This window comes from Limulus polyphemus, unplaced genomic scaffold (genome assembly GCF_000517525.1).
Source record: "Limulus polyphemus unplaced genomic scaffold, Limulus_polyphemus-2.1.2 Scaffold416, whole genome shotgun sequence".
In the NCBI taxonomy this organism is placed as follows: domain Eukaryota; kingdom Metazoa; phylum Arthropoda; class Merostomata; order Xiphosura; family Limulidae; genus Limulus; species Limulus polyphemus.
The window spans coordinates 589,986-611,784 of NW_013666026.1; the positions used below are offsets into that span (position 1 = coordinate 589,986).

At 31.9% G+C, this 21,799-nt stretch overlaps 1 protein-coding gene across 2 annotated transcripts in view; it reads left to right on the forward strand.

Annotated features, from left to right (window-relative positions):
- LOC106458099 (flocculation protein FLO11-like) overlaps nucleotides 1-21,799 on the forward strand; it is a 49,317-nt gene that overhangs the window by 20,912 nt on the left and 6,606 nt on the right. The window contains exons 2-4 of one of the 2 annotated variants that reach the window (XM_013917555.2): nucleotides 18,252-18,353; nucleotides 19,780-19,847; nucleotides 20,676-20,738. In XM_013917555.2, coding sequence (XP_013773009.1) covers nucleotides 18,252-18,353; nucleotides 19,780-19,847; nucleotides 20,676-20,738 — 233 coding nt within the window. Of the gene's footprint in view, nucleotides 1-2,733; nucleotides 3,076-18,251; nucleotides 18,354-19,779; nucleotides 19,848-20,675; nucleotides 20,739-21,799 lie in introns of those variants that run through there. The other variant, XM_022384236.1, reaches the window with a different exon arrangement.

Here is a 21,799-nt window from a genome sequence, read left to right on the forward strand (position 1 = left end):
TCTTCTCAAACATTAATGTCATAAAAGTTAATGATTAGCAGTTATTAACTGACTATCTTGTGTATCTGCTTGATACTGTAGAATAGGTGTAGGCCTACTGTTTACTAACTACTCTATACTATAACAACAGGTCAGACAAATGTCTTGTCTGCTGAATAATATGGAAAAATAAATTAGTAGTTTCAATACTACATATTTTTAAAATCCTGTATAATTGTAGGTTCACAACCAAAAACATCACACATACAATGTATACTTCACCACTATAAGAAGTCTAGTTTTGTTATTTTAATTTGGCATTGTTCAGGGTTACTAATGATAGGTGGAATTACCTGAAACCTGTATATCTCAGTTACAAGTTTTGAATCAATTCAGTTGTACTGAATGTTTCATTAGGCTTCAAATACTAATATATATTCTCAAAACTGTTTTAAATAAAACAAAAATTCAAAGAGTTTAGCTTTTAATTGTCTTTATTCTCCAGTGCTCCTAATGTTATTCTAGGCATGAAAACTGGTTAATTGATGAGTTAATGTCTTATAACTTAAAACATACATATCAGTTTTATGTCATAAATGCACAATATGACAATTTGTTTTTCATTTGTATAGAACACAGTCAGTTGAAATTAAGTGGGTAAATTATTTATACAGGAATAACAACAAGCTATACAGATAAATATTTTAGAGGCATTTTAAATTTATATTTGGTAAAAAGATCATAACTTGCATGATTGAGTGAATTTTTGAATTACATTCATCTTTGAGTATTTGTACAGCACCACCATAGAGTCAGTATAAGATGATAATAAGTAGATTATCATCCCTACTCAATCCAACAAAAAGTTGTTGTCCTGGTACTTTTTTGTTGTTGTTGTTAAATTTATATGTTGAACAAAAACTGTTTTCTAATTACCTCTCTCTCTCTCTCTCTCTCTATATATATATATATATATATATACACACACACATATATAGTATATAGTATTCAAAGTCAATTGCTGTAAATTTAAGAGGTCCCCTTCCCAGCTTCCCCTTTTATATTTAGAAAATTACATGAAGCTATTATATCTCTAGACAACTTGTTTATCTCATAAATTAGCATATTTCTCATTTGTCATTTTGAAATATTATTTAGTGCCATCAAAATATAAACCTTAAGAAAATACTTTTTTAATATATGGGACATATTCCTAGAAGGTCTGGGATTTTTATGCAAGTTATAGAGAATTGAATTGTAAAACAGTATTTGAATCTCTCAGCAACATGAAATGAGCTGATTGGAATTTGGATAAACGTCTTAGTGTCGCTACTACACTGCTTGTAGGTAAACCTGTTTAAGACACACACATATATATGCATTACATAACCTATATTTGACTATGTTGTTAGGTGACATAAATATGAAAGTAAATGGCATTGAAATTTACATTTGAATAGACAAGAAATAAAAAATACCAGAATTTACTGAGCCTATTTATTTTAATATGTTCTTTGTAGGAAAAAATGCATACATAATTGATGTTTTGTGAATTTTAATATTAAGTTAAGTAATGTATAAGGTTTGCAATAGTAAAACCTGTTATTAGAAGTTCTCGAAGGCTTGAAGAGTTAGATTTTATATATTAGCTTAAGAAAGCTGGGTTTGCTAATGGCAGTTTGTTTTTAAGTTTTGAATGATTGTTATACTTTTATTTTTCAAACCTGTCTTAATTCTATGTAAATATCCTTCATTTGTCTAGAAAAAACACATGTAAATACTAGGATCTGGTGGTTATTTGTACAGCATACATGATAATTAGTTAACTTTCATCTCTGTTTTGGCTATAGGAATACTTCCAATTTGTTGTTTATGGGTCTATAAATAGTATATTCTAATATTTGCTACTCAAGGTACATGTTTTTGTTAATTTTACATTGTATTAAATTGTTCGACATGTTTCTATGTTAATTACCTTTACTGGATAGGAGTAGTACGCTTGGATATTATTATATAAAAAGGAAGAACTACCCCATATATATTCTTTTTGTTGCTTTCCTTATAGATTTTACTTTCAAAAGCAGTGTCATTTCATATAGGTGCATTTAAGATTATAATCTTATTAATTATTTATATGGTGCATGTTTCACATAAAAAGTGACACTTTCTTTACTTCCCATCATTAGTCTGTATGTGTTTCTATTTTCTCCAACAACTATTCCCTGCATTATTATAAAATCACTTTTAAATTATAACTCTTATCATAATTATTTTAGAATGGATTGTTATAAAGATATCCATCAGGATTAATTTCCTAACAGATAAAGAATAAATTCAAGTTTTGGGTTAGAAATTAGATATTTTATATTACTCTTTAGTCAGGAATATTGCAATTCAAGTAAAATCTGGTTAAATATGTTACTGAGTAAAATGTGAACATGATCATTGCATTTCAGAATTTGTAGTGCATACTGGAGGGATTTTGACCTTTACTCTTCAAATGATAATAATAATAAAACTTTCTGCCAATGTTTCTCCATTGTGGCTTTATCAGTGCTAGTAGTACAAGAACTATTTTACCAGCCCTTGTTGGTACATAGTCTTTTTTTTCTAACTTTATTGTCAAAATGATCAATGCACAACAAACTTCTGGACAGAATATTAATAATATTATAAGAAAATTAAGATAAATAACATCTTAAGATTTTGGCTACTAATATTCTACTGCTTACTCAGTTTTCTTCTTTTATTCAGTTACTTAAACAAGAACAATCAAACTGGAGGCTCAGAATGAATTAATCATCAATTTGAAAGTGTGGATGAGGATAACATGGGACATTTTTATTGTCAGGTGATCATCAGGAGCAGAAATGTCAGTGTGTTTGGGCCTGATTGTTAAGATAGGTGGCAGGATTGAAACCTGTACTGAACTGAACCTGCTTGCCTTTTTAGCTGTAAGGGCATTATAATGTGATGATCAATCCTACTATTTGTTGGTAAAGAGTAGCAAAGAGTTGGTGATGAGTGTTGGTGGCTGTTTGAATTTTTATGGTGGACAGTTCAAAATCTGGGATGGCAGCAAATAGCCTTAGTAGCTTGTAATAAGCAAACACTATGTGTTTGTGGGTGTCATTTTAACTCCTTCACAGGAGCAGAAGTATTTAGTACCAGTGTGGAACATTATTTCATTTATTGATAATTATACAATAATGTTGTTATTTTTAAGTTCAAAACGAATAAAACAGATTGTGTACGATTTCATGATACAAACCATTGTTTTATGACGTCATATTCTATCATTTTAGTAGCATTCAAGTAGCTTGAGTGAGATTTCTTTGGTCTCTTGCACCATCTAAGTAATTTTGTCTTGGTAGACGTACATGTAGAGCACACTACATGCATCCAGTATTGATAAGCATGCAGAGCATAAACTCTTTGGGCTTTGATTTTTCTGGGATTAAAAAAACACACCAAAAACCTTTTGTACAAGTGAAAGCAGTTTATCCCGTTTTTTTTCTTTTTCGTAAGCTTATCATTTCTAAACTGATATTACAAGTGCAGAAGTAAAACAGTAAATATCGAAGAAACCCCTTAAACTTATCCCAAAACTTCTGTGAAAGCACGTTGCCCTACTGAAGATATTGCGGTATGGAGATGACAGCCATATGTTCTACACAACATATAACAACTACTAAAAAACTTAAGGATTCCCAAGAGGTGCATTAAATGTGTAGGTAAGGCAGATACATCTGTGAGGGGATATATAAAAAAAGAAGTTTAATACTTGTCGTAGGTTTTATGATTCAACACACACACACAATACAAAGAGAAACCATACCGTAGGTCTTACCGCACAATGTAGCAAAATGATTACTTACACAATGAAAAGCATTGATGTTTCTGGTTATGATCAGAAGTTAGTTAACTATATAGCTTAGAACCATTAAAATAACTCATTAAATAATGAACCAAATTCTATATAGCTAACTTACAAGAAGTACATAATAATACACCAAAAAATTAAATTACGTACATATTACAACGTACATTGAATTATTACTTGGGTACTCTCGTGTTTAATACATATTTTCCGGCTGTGATCATATCAATAAGTTTTCGTTCGTAACCACAAGACATAGTCTGTAGATTATAACTGTTTTTATTTCAGCAGTAGTGATTGAGATACTTATTAATGTCGAATAACAGAAAAGCTTAAGAATATTATCAATATTTTGTTTCGTAATATAATTGGATAATTCACGTAAGGATTTTAGGCTTTGTCCTAAAATTCAAAAATATAAATTGAACGTTGTTAGCGAAACTAGTCTTTTTACATATACTGTCTTCCGTTAATTCGTTTAATGTATAATGCTTACAATTTGATATTTATACATGGGAATTACAGTGTTGTTAGTGGAGTGGTATAAACGTTGAGCAAGTAATGTTATGTTGTGTTAGACCAACTTTAGGCAGATTAGACATAGTAGTAGTAAGTTTCAGAATTTTAACAGACTACGACTGACCGTTGAAAAAAATAAAAAATGAGACGACGTTTCGGCTTCTATGCTGAGATCATTTTCTTTAGCAAGTAAGGTTAAATTAAAAATTACAAGTGAAGGTATTGTTATTTTTATTCACGTGACAACCCACTTAACGCACGTACGTTTAACTTATTTGATACAGAAAGGACTGTAGCAAACAGATTCTGTGTATTTCCCGGATATTCCCCCCGCAGAGTTAAATGTAGGGATATGTGATACATACTATAACGGTACAAGATGTTTACGTAAGATTCTATAACTATAGTTATTCATTCCCGAGAAAACTATTTGTGCTTTTAAGATTCATTCTGACGATCGTGTTACTTTATAGTGAGCTCAAACACACAAAGAAATGTGTGTGTATGTATATTCCGAAATTAAAGTAGTTCTCAAAAACAAAACGAAAAACGGTGGAAGTCAAAGTGTCAATTTCTTCACGTGTATAAGTGTTTGGTGTGTGTTTGTCTGTGTGTGCACATGTATATGTGCTTTTGTGCAGACACTGGGTTGGATATCAGGCGTGTTCTCATTCGCATGCATTTGACCTCATTCTTTTTCATATGTAATTATAAGTGTGAAATTACATCTTTACGATGCGCGTTTTGAGATAAGCTTATGGTTTTTAACTGTGTAGCTAGGAAGAATATATATTGTCATTTCTTGTATGCATTTATTATATATATATATATATTAAAGAAATGTATTTCGACGAGGTTGATTCAGTTTTCGGTGATATCAAAAGATCTTGTAAAGACTGAGGTAACGAATGATCGATCTCATTGAATGAATTAAATCTTTTCATAATTACTGCCGTGTTGAGTAAGAAAAACTAAAGGTAACATTTATCAGGCGGCGGTCTTTATCTTGTTAATGTACTGTGTATTTCAATGGGAACCGGGATAAAATTCAGGTACATTAAACTTAGTTATTTCTGCTCGCTGTGTAGTAAAATTGTATTTCAATTCGGTGAGAAACTTTAAAGTTGCGAGGAAAACTATAATTTAGGTATAATTTGTCACACTCTAGAAGGGAGGGGCCCCACCATAAGGGATTACCCGGAAATTTCCCAATAGGCCGGTCTCAAATATCAAAACTAAGGCCTATTGACAATTATCACTTGTCCGTAAGTTTGTTAACGTGCCCTTCTCCATCATTTCAGTATTACCCAAACGACCTTAGTGGGTTTTATGCCGATCACTATGTGATATCTCTGTGTGGTTAAAGAAGTGCTAATTCGACACTTATTTCTATAATTCCTATTGCAGTGTAAATATTTGTTGACGAACCGAAGACTTTTCTAAGTCTTTCGTAAATCTTTACTTCTAGGTTTAAGTAAAACGTTACAATCATCTTTGGAAACCTTTCACCATTATGTTTTTCTTTATACTTGCAAGGCTGACATCTATAGTGGACTGTCCTGCCCTGTTTCTTGAGTGGGACGTTTTAGCATCTGTGTTTATTCGTTTTTTTTGTGCTTGACCCAGTACTGTTATGAACCACGATAGTGGTTCGTAATAGGGATCGCAATGAATTACACAAAACCCTATTAAAATGTTCGGGCAAAAAAAGCACCTTAAATAGTAAAGATTCATTACAAACAACAATTTAAAACCTTTACCATTGACTGCTAAGGCTGTACACATATAAAAATGCACAAAAGAAGCACGCATGTTAGACCTACAAGGAAAAGAAAATCCTCTCAAAACGGCACGTATGTAATTCCTTTTCTTATTATTATTCACTTGCCAGTCTACAACAAAAACGGCTTGGTATATTTCACCCAAACCTTTTGTAGAATACACAATAAGGTCTTAGGGGTATTAAAAAGTCAATTTGTTTCCACTATATCTTACGTAAGCTAAAAAAAAAACCCATCATAATTCTAGTGTAAACGATGTTGTTATTAGCTCTTGAAGTTAGCTTTCTTACAATTATCTGGTGTTGCTTTAAAAAGCTTAAGTACACGGTGAAATAGGAATTACCAACCAATAACAGATGAATACTAGATGACTAAAATATTGATACCCAATGTTGTGTACACTATACAGTCAGTGTCTTTAGGGAACCAACCTTTATATTATGTATGAAGTGAAGGAGTAAAAGAAATCAGTACACATAATATTAAATTTCATTTACACTCATTCGTAGAAATAATTACTTTAAAAGACACGAATGTTTATTTAAAGCGGTGTTTTAGACGTATATGTTTTATTTATACATGCTTAGCGGGGGTTGTCTTAATCTAGGCATATATTTGCCCATTGCTGTATATTATATGTAGAGAATTTAGTTAAACAGGAACTATAGATACCCACTATATTATCAAACAAATCTCCATGACAATCTCCATCTGCAGCTTAACATTTTATATCTCGAACTAATGCGATTAAATTATCAATAGCTACAGTAAATCGTCATGAACTGTATAAACTGGCTACTACATATGTTTATTATCATTACAATGTATAAAGTAAGCTACCATATCAAATAATCCTTTGCCCATAGTTGAGCATAGAAAAAGCTAGCAAACAAGATAAATAAAAAAAATAGGAATTTAAAGACTTGCAAATAGGGAGCGTAAAAAAATAAGCAAACAAGGCTGGATATACTGTAGACATTATTTAGTCAAACTACAAACCCCTACTTTGACTCCATGTTGTTACCTTGAATTACAATTGGTGGAGTCAAAATAGGGATTTGTAGCTTGAGTAAATAATGTCTACAGTATCTCCAGCCTTATTTGCTTACTTTTTTCACGAACCTTGTTTGCAGGATTTTAAATTCCCAATGTTTTACTTATCTTGTGAAAAAAGTCGCAAAAAAGTTTTCTCAAGCAAGAGGATTATAAACGATGGCTTAGTCGTTCAGACGCCAACATAAAATTATAATTTGTTCATTTATTCAAAACTGACTAGCTGAGAAAAACTTTTGATTCTACAAGTTTTTCTAAACGAAGATAATAACACAGTCCAATACACACTGAATTTGCGATAAATGGAAGTAGGTTATTATATAGTTAATAAAAATAATTGGTTTTTATGTGTTGTTGATAGTGGAAATTATTGATGTTTAAAATTTGATTTTGACTAAAAAAAAAATATACAGCTTTAAATGAACTTTGTTTTTCGGGTAGATGGTATTACCCCAAAAAAATTGGAAGTGTTCATTCATGGGCCTAAATTGACTTCCGGTAAGAGTGGAAAAATCATATTTTAAAAGGAAGGAATATACTGTGAACCGATTTTTTTTTCAAATATAACATTAACTGAGAAAAGTTAACTTGTTTTGTGTACATATCAGGTATTTGGGGTTAATGTACTAAGGCATTGATGACCTGTAGTGATTTAGTGTATGGTGGTATAAAAGTTTCTGAACTTCGATATATGCTAATAATGGTATCATTAGTGAAAAAAAAATACTCCATTAATAAAGGAGTCTCTTTATTGTATCAAATATAAAATCGTAAGACTAAAGTATATGTTATACCTATCGTGTATACCATATATATATATAATTAGTTTGTGTGAACAAAGTTGTATTAATTTCAGTCACGGGAACTTACCTGTTGCGTAACCCGTAATTTACGGATTATTATTAGTAGCATTTTTCAAGTCAGCAAATAAATCACTGAAAGGTACGTGATAATGATAAAACCTTGTCGAAACGTTGTAAATTTGCTGTTATGTTAAACTTATATTAAAGTTTTTCTTCATTACCCATTCAAGTCGTCTCCAAACATTATAAATAAAACATTGAGTCATCATCTCATGACCAAGTAGTTACTGATGCCAGTTTCATTAGTCATGGACAACTTAAACTGTCTAGCAGGAAATCTATTTTATGCCTTTGTAAAGAGTAAACAAAAGTGTTAAATGAAAAGTGTTTTGTGTGATTTATTTTTCGAGATATTCCAGAAACGTTGCACTTAGACTTGCTTGGAATGTGTATTGTTGAAGTTGAAAAATCATGTCAGGGTCTGTGTATGATATCCATATATGCAGAGTCGACATGAAAACGGACTTAAAAAAAAAAGCGTGATGAAGGAAAGTGGGAGGGTATAATTCTTCGATGGTTACGTTTCTTCCTACGCATAGTTGCGTGAATCACCGCCAGTGTATAGGTGTGCGTCAGTCGTTTAGTGGCTTTGTATGGTATTTGCACGTGGAAGGTACCGTCCACTCTCGACTGTTTAGAGTTGGAGGGGGGGGGGGTTGTTCCGGCATATCAGACTGCCAAGGTCACGAAGGGTGTCCCTGTTCAACCAGACGTATACCGCTTTCACGAACTTAACTGTTCTATCCCACTTGTTCGTCCAAGTGTCAAATATAGTTTGCCAGCCCATACCTGTTGACTTCTTGGGCCTACAAGAGCATTCATTTACCAGGCTGGAAAAAAACAAAATTACATCAATGCTTGTCGGTCTGCAGCTTTCATTGTTTTCTTGGGATTTGGAAGAGTAAACAGGCAGTATTCAAGTAGAAAGACAGCCTGTGATTGGTTGTTGAAATAATATTCTGAACCATTATTGTAATAGCGACTAAAAAGCTTTTGACATGAGCAATAAAATCTGTAATTCCAAGTGTTAGGGTTAGTTATTCAAAGTACATGTGCATATGTAAAGGGTTTGTCCATATATATATAAATAGAAAAAATTACAGGTTTCAGCTATTCCTTTTATTTTGCCAGTGTTACAAGTATTGTACAATGTATATTAGTGTATTGTTATGCATAAACATTACTGGTTACATAACTATAATGTACAAATAAGGTAAAACCTTTTAAGTCCAAAGAAACTTCAATACAAGAGAAATACATCATTGTTAAGATAAATGTTGTTGTGAAGGGAAACAGTTTTGTGAAATTATGATCATGTTTTATTACATATGTATGCAAGTTTTTTTTTGTAGAAAGCTGTTTTGGACACAATTTTCTTTTAGTTAGAATTTCTTGTAATAAAAGTTTTAGTTAAAAAATATTAGGATATTAAATTACCACAAGCAGAGCGGTGAACTCAAAGCAAGTTATTCGTTGTATGGACAGAAATAAGAATGTGGGAATTACTTCAAAATAAATTGTTTTTGTGTCAGAAAGAGGTAAAAAAATGAGCATAGGAGTATGTATTTGTTTAAGTAGTGTGTCAGTTTAGTAATAGTAATAGTTTTAAAACTTAACACTGAGTAGTTAAAGTATACATAGCTAATCGGCAGCTGAGTCTAACCTGTGATTTATGTTTTTTAGTATATGAAATAATTTGTTTTATCAGTGTAATAGAAATTCACCATTATATTCAGTTTAATATTTGTGTTTGGTAGAAATATTTTATGTACCACTACAAGCATAATTTAAGTTTGAATGACCATAGGTTAATTAAAACGTTTGCCCTTACTTAAAGTCATTATAACTGCTATGGTGGGTTTGACAATCAGTGAGTATAATGAAGCATCTAAGGCTCTGTTTTTTGTAGCATACCTGTTTTTTTTAGCCTTGCATACCTAATAAAATAGACTATGCACTCTCATATGCCAATTAGGAATATCTTTCACAAAAATGCTCAGAAAAATTAGCAAAAACATTTTTTTTTCCATTGAACTCAATACTGATTTTTGTAATTAAATTTTACATAAAAATAGTAAGAAAAATTACTTTAACCTGCTGGAAGCTTTCTGTACAGTAGTCTGAGTTAGAAAATTTATTATATTTTCAAATAACAGAAATGTATAATTTTATTTCATTCAAAAAGGCTTATTCATTTAATATCCACAGCCCTCTGAGAGGTAACAAATGTGAATTTCACTCTAAACATACCTTAAAAAGTATGAGAAATATTTTTCTAGTTCCATATAAGTTAGTTTTGTCTACCACAGTTAACTCATATAAGCCTTTCACCAAGGGTTATAATGTCACAAGAGAAACCTCATTAGAAAGATAAATTGTATTGGTAAATTTTGCTGAAGGTATATAATTGCTATTGTTTAATGTTCTGAAATAAAATATTAAAATTACAGATTATGGTGGTGAATTTTTACACCTGTTTGAATGTTACTCAATTATGTAAATATATCTAATAATATTTTTTATAAAACCATAAATATTATTTTTAAAACAATGTTGTGTTATTACTTCTTATCATAAAAATCTGAATTATAAATTACTTAAAAAATTGATAATAAGTACAATTCACTTGCTTAGTCTGGTTCACACTATAACAGTCATTGTTTATGAGAATTGTGAAAATTCATGATATACAGCACCTAGACCACTATTGTGTTTGTTGTAGCCCAGCTGGCCTGCTCAGACCTGGTATTGGATGAAAGGTCTTGCCAGCACTGGATGTGTCAGATGTAGTGTGTTTGACATATTATAACACATTTTCCTTTGCTTTTACTCATGTATTTTTCAATTTACTTTAACCATTTCTTGGTTGAAAATTGTCATTAAAATAACACTATAGAAAATATCCCAAAACACATTTTAATTCCTATAGCTCTGAACCTGTGGTTTCTTGAAGATACAAGCCTCAACCCTACAGGGCTTTAGAAGATGTTCATCATTTTTTTTTTTTTTTCCCTTAGGTCATTTTAATCTTTGTTTAATACATCAAGAATGTAAATCGAAAGCATGGGAGCCAGATCATTTTTCATTTCTTTTAGGTCATATTATTTACAGTTAATCTGATGTTTGCAAGCATCTTGTCTATAGTAAACACTGATTTATATTTTGTGCTTGATAAAACAGGTTGGCCTATCTCAAATTCCATGATACAAATTTTCAAGTGAGTGAGTATATATTTACTTTATCGACAGTGGTGAATAATCAAAACCCAAACTACTTCAGTTTGTTGATTAGTTTTACTCTGACATTATTTCCCAGTATATAGATTTCTCATATAAGTTAGTTGGAGCTCACTAACTGGAAGTTAAAAGGATACTAAGTTATGGAGCATGTGACTGATTATCTTTTTGAACTCTGACTGAATTGTTGTGAAGAAAGAGTCGGAACATAGAAGGTATACACAGTAATCTTTATTTACACACAAACACAGACTAACACAAGACTAAAAGTAAACAGGGGCAAGTGGGTCTGTACTGTGTTGGACTGGCAAGAGAGAGAGAGAAGGGAAGTGTTTAATATAGGTTAAATAGCATTATGTATGATGTTAATTTCCAAATAATTCTAGCTAAAAGTTAGTAAAAAAGCTACTAAAACTCAGTGAAGCATTTAAACTTGCTAATTTTTGAATAAAGAAAGATCTGCTAAACAGAGGAAAAGTTGATTTTAATACTAAAAATACAGTAACATCACTGAAAGCCAGGTTGCACTCATCACTCCTCAACCATGTGACCTTTGTTCATAATGACTCAAGAGCAAGGGGATGGGGGAAGAACTAGAATCGGCAAAAGTTAGATATGTTTACTTGAGTGGCTTTATATATGTCCAAACTAAACTGAAAGAAAATGCAGAAATTTTGAAAAATGTGTGTATTAGCTAAGGGAGTAGAAAACAAATCGTATTATTGTGTACCAAACTATAATACTTGTTTAAGGGTGACATACACGTACTATTCAAGAGTTCTGCCAGATTCTATCTTTAATAACAAATTAAGTTAAAATTGAGTTTTGCAACACTCAAGATTTATTAGATAAGTTGGCGAAAGTAGAGTAATGAATTTGAATCCTATCAAGATATCAATTTTCACTTCGTTAGAAAAATTCCTATTCTGATATGTCATGTACATTATGTGGAGGACATTTGTTTTAGCTAACTCACGAAAGCTACAGAGAGCCTTGTAACTAACGTAGTGCCAAACAATGTTGAGGCACTTGCAAGTGCATTGGTATTGGACAATTATCTTATCAATTGTAGAGGTATTTAGGCTTATAAAATGATTTAGCAATTGTTTTGTTAAATAAAACTTGGAAAATTACATAATTTTACAATAATTATGTATACCTCCCTAAGATGTATGACCTTAGATGCCCAAGTTGTTCATTATTGTCCACATGTTACATTAAAAGATATATAAATATATATAAAACAAAGGCTTAAAGAGATACAAAAAAAAAACACATCAAACATGTGAAATAGTAGATGCATATGTGTTCAAGGGAGTAATGTATGTAAATTTAATAGCTTGTAGGAATAAAGATATATACAAAAGAATAAAATTTACTAGACAGATAAAGCAATGGATATCTAGGTGTCAATCTTGAAATAAAGTGTAAAGGGGTGGACACGTGAATAGAGAATAAAGTTCATGGGTAGAAAGGCATATACAGGGATCAACAGGTAGCAGACAGATATAGTAAGAGATAGATGAATGTATAGTTGTCAGCTGTAAACAGATACAGCTTCTAAATAGATAAGAATGAACAAAATAATCCAATTGGTGTAAAAATAAACTTGAAGGAAATGCTACTGAAGATTAACTCTAAAATAGGAATTACTAATGCACCAGTTTATATAAAATGAAATGAATATACATTTCTTTAAAAGGATGTTTATTAGCACATTACAATTTTAAGAATAGGTGAAAGTATACACACAAACACATGACACATTGAAGTTATATACACTTAATTCAGTTTCAACATCTCATTGTTAAGAAACAAATGGGTGTCCGGCATTATAACCATGTTCTCTAATACACGATCTCTGTGTCTTATACATCTTTTAATATTTTTAAGGGCCTTAATGGTTTTTAATTGCTTCATGCCTATAATTTTTGTTTAATTCCAAGTTAGATAACAATGAGACAACATATATAAATATAAAACTAGTTTAAGCAGAAGTATGTAAAAAAAAAAAGAAAAATAAAGAGACTCGATAACTGACCCACACTTGTCAATGTGAATGTGAAATTGCGTGTTGAACCTAAATTCCAATAACACACTTGGTATTCAGGCTAATAATAGGCGTGACCCAGGTAGTTTGTATTGTACTTAATGATGTTCTTTGTTCTTTATAGGGTGTACACCTGCAGTATTTATTGCATGACAGTTAACTAGATATTATTTCTTTCTAGAACGGGTACCAGTGGATTTTTGTTGTTGTCTAATATATTTAATTGCATTTTTATTTCTAATTATTGTTTTTTATGTGAATTACACATACCAGTATGAAAACATGCATTTCTAATTGGCAAATCATTACAGTTTAATTACTATCCAGTGGAACTATAACTGTTAAAAACAAGATGTTCAGGATTCCAATTTCACTTTCAAGTTTTTAGCCCTTACGTTATGAATTCTACATTGTCAATTTTAACTCAGATTTGAGACACATTTTATAGATATTTAAATTTAGGTGACACACATGTGATAGATTTTTAAGGACATGTTTATCTTACTTGGATAAATTTACTGACCTGTAAATCTATCTTAAAGCAATAAATAGCTTAGAACCATATCTATTTTTTGTATATAGAATTTAATGAAGTATACATGCATCTTATAATGAGGTAATGAACTTGTGCTTGTGATTTGTTGATGACATATGATTATCTTTTCCTTAGATAATTGGCTAAAAGACATTTCAGAAATATGTTCGTGTAAAGTATAGCACATTTATAATTCGATCTTTCTAAAATTTTGTGGAGATTTTCATTTGCATTGCAAACAACACAACTCACATTTTTATTCCATAAACACTTTAGCCTAAGTTATATAACTTTTATTAAACTTGTCTGCATACTAATTAGTATTTTTAAGTCATAAAATAAAAGGTAATGGTAATAATGATTTAAAAGAGGCAGTCATTTGTTATAAATTGATGGACTTGTAAGAAGGCAGTCACTTTGATTCAGTTGACAGATTTGAATGAGGGAAGTCATTTATTAACAATTAGTTTCCTTTTAGTAGGAGCTCCAAGTCTGTTATATTGTTCCTTGGATTTCTGAAATATAGAGATGGGGTGTTCCATAGGAGTGCTAGTAGTTCTCTCTAATGGTTTTTTGCTTCATAAATATGTTTGTCCCAGACTATGCACTCATGGACTAGCATAAGTAAAGCAGACAGAGATTGCTGCCCATCTCTGATGCTCTGTGGCATGACATCTTTTATACTGTGGACCTGATGTATAATTCCAGATGCCACCAGATTTTAGTTGATTGACTCCATTGATGTGGTAGCTCTGCTTTTCAAAATAGGGTATTGTGGTCAACTGTTGCATTGTGTATCTGGTGATGTAGTCCTCTGGACTCTCCAACATGTCCCCCCCCCCTCTTCTAGTGGAATATGGGAGTTGTTACGACTTACCAGTTACTAGTTGCTGGGGTGGTGAACTATGGAGGCCTGTCCTCCTAAGTGGTGAATGATACCATTCAGTTGAGAGTAGGGCAGTGGCATATTGCATTTTGTACCATGGACCTGATATACAATTCCAGATGGCGCTAGTTTTTGGTTGTCGTGCTACACCGTATTCCTATATATATATATATATATATATGACCAATTGTTTTTTCCTAGCGTGGCATTCCTCCTTCCTACCATCCTCTGAATGTACATTCCCAGCAGGGCTGGTTTTGGTTGGAGATGGCCTGGTCACAATTAGTATCATGTTTAGATTGCATGAAACCCTTTCTACTGCAGATCTAATGTACAATTCCAGATGGCACCAGGTTTTGGTTCAAACACTCCACATGTCACAACTATATATAATTGCAGTTTGCCCCTCAGGCTGAAATATTTCTCTGCCCCACCATCCTCTGTATGTGCATTTCTGGTATGTCCAGTGTTGATCAAGCTAAGTAAGTCCTCGAATGTGTGCTGCCCAGTATCCCTCCTACCAGGACTGGATGCTGGAGAAATATACTGATTTCTTTTAAAAACCTACTTGGCCCCTATTTGTCCCATAAAACATGCAGAAAAGTAAAATATAACTTTTATAGGAATTTTTTTTTTCAACTGTGGAAAGTGAAATCAAAATTGGGGATTCACACACACTGAGAAAGTGTAATAAAATGAAATGATGACTCAGTTGTTAGCATAATTCTTATAAATATAAATCTGTAATGATTATCATAATATCTGCATTTAATCCATTCCATTATTTTGCAGACACAGTACAATGTTACTGTACACGGATAATTTTTTAAGTGATTTATGAAACATTGAAATATAGATTCTTTTTTGCTAGTTCTCTGACTGTTGCCAGCTGTTAGATGTTTTTTACAATGCAAAATAGATAAACTTGGTGTATGTGAATATTTGAATAATAAATACACACGAAGAGCTTAGATGTATATACATTTTGTTCATTTTGATAACATCAGTTTTTGTCTCTGCAGCTTCAACAGAAATAAAATGCTATGAAATCAAAAGTGGACTATTTATTAAATAAAACCATTAAAAATTACCTTATGAAAACCTAAAAAAACTAACTTTATACATTTATTTAAAATCTTAAATATCTCTTGAATTTAAATAGAATTACTTTAAAAACCCTTAAATCAAAGTATTCTATAAACTTTCTATCATAATGTGCCCTTTAGATTTATTATAATGGAGCTACTTAGAAGTTTTGTGAGTCTAATCAATTGCTAAGTTGTTTGCTGTTATTAGTCGTCTTTGCTAGAGCAGCTATTCATGCAACTCTTGTGTGGTTTCCAAAAAGCTTGTTTTTTGTTTGTAATGTTTTCTCTACCATAAAACCATTTTACCTTCGTGATTTTCCAGCATCAGAGTGATGCAGCAAGTGTCAGTTGTAAAACAAAACAGCGAGTAAGGAAAATGGCATTAAATGTTATTATATGTGTATATTCAGTATTGAAGATATATGTTGTTTGATGTAAATCTATTTTCATGAATTGAAAGTTATATTAGCTTGTCTTTCATCATGGGAAAATGCATATTCAATAGGATTAGGAAATATTTAGACCAAAATAAGTTAAAATGTTGTGTCAGAGAACACAAAAGATGTCACTATACAGCATTTTTGTGCCACTTGCAGCAAAGTAATTGATCTGGTCGACATAGTTAAAGTGCACTATGATTGCATATGGGAAGTGAAAAGCATTGTGTAAGTTTGAAGGATTTTGAGAAAAACTCTAGGTTTAGTTCAAAAAAAAATTGTTTTCTTCAGCTAGTGGGACAAGAAAGTTTTCGAAAGCTTAATGAATGTTTGTTGTTAGGAAAACAGCAGTTGAAGCCTTAATAAGTCTTTGAATTTTATCATCACGACTGTGTGAGAATACTGCACAAAGTAGAATGGTGTTTAATATATTTTACTTTGTATGTAGTATGAACCAAGTAAAGTAAACACAATGTAATAATATTGTTCCATTAGTTTAAATATGCTTGTGTATGTCTGAGGGATTGTGAATTAAAGGGTTTTGTATATTTGTTTTGGTTTGAGGTTAGAGGTATACATTTTTAAATGTGCATGGCTCCCTAGAGGTCTAACCAGACTATTTTCTAGCAATAGAATGAATGGTGTGAAAAAGAAAAACAAAACTACTCCTCCAACAGACAGTGTGTGATGATATGACTTGTTCTCCCAGGTGTCAGGTGATACAATTTCCACTCCTAAGTATTGTCATTCATATACATAATACTTTTAAATATATTATGTAAATACCAAAACCATTTGCTTTTTCATTGATCAAGGTCAGGCTGCCATCTTATTTAACGTCTTACCCAAAATAATGCTTAAGTACTAAGCCACATGACTTAAGGAAGCATTGTTAAAATGTTCATGTAGAAACTTTTGATAAACAAATATTTTATTTCCTAGTCAGACTGGTATACGTTCATGATATGAACAAGTTTAATCTGAATTTTTCACAAAAAAGTTATATTAGTGAATTCATTGTTTTGAGAAATACAGTCGGTCACAAACCCAAACTTGAAATAAGGAACACAAGCCTCAAAATCAAAGGTCTGATTATAGATAGCACTATAGTTAATACAGGAAAATAACTACATTTTAAAAACAACACTACAGCACATGGCTCCTAAGGTCTTGTTTTTGAGGAGTTTTAAGTTGAGTAGACAGTACTGGCTTCCAATTTTTATGGACTACAACTGTCTGAACTGTAAGAATAGATGATTTCAGTAAAGAAACTGAAATGAAGTCTATTTGACATTGTAAGCAGATTTATTCAATAAAAACTTGAAATTCAGAACAATACTACTTATAATGAAATAATTTTTCCAGAGAAAAGGCCAAAAATAAAAACTGTTCCACATAAAAAAACTTAAATAAAACTAAGGAACAAACCAGACTGTGGAAAGGGTAAAATGAACTTGAGTAGAAGTATCCAAGGGTCAGCAGGGTTCATAAATGACTATCTCACAGGCACAATTAGATTAATCATCAGTGGTTAATGAAAATGAACACACGTTAACTGTCAACTATAGAAGCACACACTCATATTCATCTGTTATACTTTTGTTCTAAAGCGGACTTTAATATTTTCCACTTAATGATTAGTGTATAATCATTTTTATCTGTGCAACATTAACATGAATAATTCATAGGCATTTTCTGAAATTGTAGTCCTGCAATTTAGTGATAAGCAAACTTCTGATGTCATCCTATATGCTCTTCATTGACATAATATCCTTTCACTCTTTCACATAATATCCTTTCACTCTCCTGGCAAGATTCAGGAGAGAATGATTGCTGTCTTATGATTTTCAAATTTGAAGCACTTATTGCATATATTAATTTTAGTATATCTATTAGTAAAAAAGTATAATGTGTATATATATAACTGTGTTGTTGTGCTTGCAGGGTATTGCCATACATGTGGGGAGAAGGTGACGGGAGCTGGCCAGGCATGTCAGGCTATGGGAAATTTATACCACACCAATTGTTTCATATGTTGTTCTTGTGGTAAGTCCTGTCAATTGTTCTTTAATTCCAGTGTGGAATATGAGCTAGATATGAGAAAATGAATGATGTCATATGTCATAACTGTCTTATTGTGGTTATTTGTACTTTACAACACTGCATGAATTAGAGTTGTCCTGTAGATTTGATTAGTGGTCTTTTTTTTGTATTTATTTACTGATTCTATTTCTTATTTATATTAGAAAATGCTACTAAAAGTTTCTAATAATTTGAAATTTTCTGTAGGCATAGAAGAGACATTTTTTTCTGGTTTGAATAAAAATCACAGTCACATTTTACTGGGAAGTAATTGCTATGAATAATTAACTTTGTGTGAAAATACATTATCATCAAGACATTTTTATCATAATCCTTTGGCTCCCTATTCCACTCACTTAGTGTGACAAATCTATTTAAATATGATTATTCCTCAAAATTAGTTCAGCAGTTTTTTTTGTAGTAAAACTTGCCTATATATTTTATTGCCTACATGCCTTGTGACTAGGTAACTGGGTCAAATGACTATATAAGTACACTATACAGTTTAAGTTTATGGTGATATTCTGCTCTGCATTTCATTTTCTCGAATCAGTGGCTAATAAGTATGTCAAAGCTATTGTACAAGTACACTATATACCTATTTTCTTCTCCTCCTCTCTCTTTATCTTTTTTTTTTTTAGTAGATCAGTTTTGCTTTCTTTATGGTTAGGTGACTATGTCAAATGTACAGTATGCACTAAGTTTTCTACACCATTTTTTTTATAGCTATCTACATGTTTTGTGTCTATCCACTGTAAGTCTCCTCTAGGTCTTATTTTGACATTCATAATGGCTGTACTCTCAATGCTGTGTGCATTACAGGGACAAGGTCCTGGTAACACTGTCATATTTTGTTGTGACCATTCTCTGTGTTAAACAAGTCTTTTAAAATACTGAAGTAGTGAGATTCAGTAAGTAATGAAAGTTAGTGTTAAGAAGTTTGAATTAAACCCAACTGAATTTAAGTATCTTGGTCTGAAGGAAAATCTTATCCAAAAATTCTTCAATCATTACAAAACAACACAGAAAGTAATAAAACTAGTGTAGATGATTTGATATGATATATAAACAAATTGTAGTTTTTATAGTACATTTGTTTATATGCAGCTAAAATAGCTTTAGAGATTTTATTTGATTCTGGTTTTACAGAGCAGATTTTAAATTTGTTGTTAAGTTAACAGTTGAAATTTGACTAACATAATAATATAAAAAATAAAACCTTTAAAAATCTGAGAATTTTGAAATTCATTCTATGTACATACATTTGCTAAAGCTCACCTCCCAGAATGTGTTGCAGTTTGCAAACATTTGTGTAGCAACACACAGTGAGCTACTTGCATCTCTTGTTAATTTGTAATTGTTAATGCATTTTGAGATTCTTATTTTCTAGGCCGAGCTTTAAGAGGCAAAGCTTTCTATAATGTTCATGGCAAGGTCTACTGTGAGGAGGACTACTTGGTAAGTGCAGTACATCTGTACATTAGCAGTAAAACTTGTCTGTTACATTATGAATAAGACTTGATTTTTATTTGTAGGTGTTTAATTAAAAAAACGAGATTACTTATAATGCTAGGACATCCACTAGTCACTAGTTGATAGTCATAAATATTTATAATAATTACATTACTACACTAATTAACAGAGGTATATGTATCCTTTAAAATATGTGTACTGTACCTGTGTTATATATATATATTTCAGAGGTTATTCTTCAGACTGTGAGTGTGAGTACTACACACAGTACATGTAGATTATATTTTACATATAACAGGAAACAGAACCATTATATTTATTTTTCAAAAGGGAGCCGAAGGCCAACTAGAGGGGTCATCTGTTTTAACCACTCGTACCACTATATAGTAGTGTGTTGTCCATCAGTCAGTTGGTAGACACTAAAATAATGTCACATAAGGGATGCTTAACACTGCAATTTGTTCTGTCCTGACATCGATAAAATGTGTGCATGCCACAAATCATGAGAAAAATTATGCACTCTGTAGGCTACGAGACAGCATGACATATGAACTTCAAAAACAAGAAATAAAAATATTTGTTACACTTAATTTTCATTTTATTTACTCTTGAAACAGCACCTTTCGGGAACCCTGCAGAATTGCATCTGGTATTAGTACTTATATAATATAATAATAATAATAACAGTTACATTTGGTATATTTATATGAGTATTTGAAGTAGTATAGTTTAATAATAATAGTTACAATTATAGGAATGCTAGATTTTTGGGTAAGAAAAAAATGTAATATCAAGTTTTATTTTGACTTTTAGTATTCAGGCTTTCAACAGACAGCTGAAAAATGTGCAGTTTGTGATCACCTTATAATGGAACTGGTAAGTCGTATATCAGTATTTAGCTGTTCAAAAGTGGTTGTTCATTTTGAAATCTGTCGAAACGTTTTTTTTTCAAAACATTTTTGTTTGGCATGAAACTAATTCCATGCTGTTTTATGCATTCCCACCTACTTTATCCCTTTCACTGCTGAATTTTCCTATGGAAAGTTGTCTACAGTGCCAGAATTTCCAGTGAGAAATGCCAATTTTGAAATGCATTACATTATTTTAAAATCCCTAAATCACCCTAAAATGCACATATATGCACTACAAATGTTAGAATGTTACTACCTTTTTGCTTCTAATGTGAGAAATGCTTGAACGTGTAGTACTTCGTGAAGCAGTCTAGAAGACATAGGGCAGGCATCGCCCCCTCCCATCCTTAAAATTCATGCATCCATGTCTGGTTTGCTTCTTCTTTGGATGTGAAGTGCTTTCACTGCACACTACACAGTTAGGCTTGTATTTAGGATCTGGATAAGCCATTGGAATGTGATGCCCTGTCAGTTGCTCCTCCCTATCCTCTGGGTTATCCATCGACCTCCTCCCTTTCCTTCCAAATTTATTCGGAGAAATAGAAGTGCAGGGTTTGGTTGCTACCTTCCCCTAAATGAATGTGGCTCCATTTTTGAATTAGGGTTGGCAGTTGTGTACAGTATGTAGGAGTTGACTAGTGCTGCCTCTCTGATGAAGTAATAAATTGTGTGGTACCACTTTTTGCATTTGTGTCGATATGGATAGCTGGTACATTTCTGGTCAAACAAGTCAACTCCTCCCATTGAAGCATTATAATTGCAGGCCACATTTGGCTTTTTCACATCCCCAAATCCAGTCTTTGACTGCTTGGATCGAATTTATTTCAGAGTGTAACCATTATTATTGATTGTTGAGAGGAACTTGACCCTTGCAGTATCATGCCAGGAGCAGACAAGCATATTACCTTTTCTGTAATAAACAGGATCATCACCTTTCTTCAGCTTTAACCTTGCTGGTCTAATTTCTTCTGGAGTCCCTTCCATTCGATCTAACAGTTCCACAGGCACTAGTACCCTGTTCCTTGA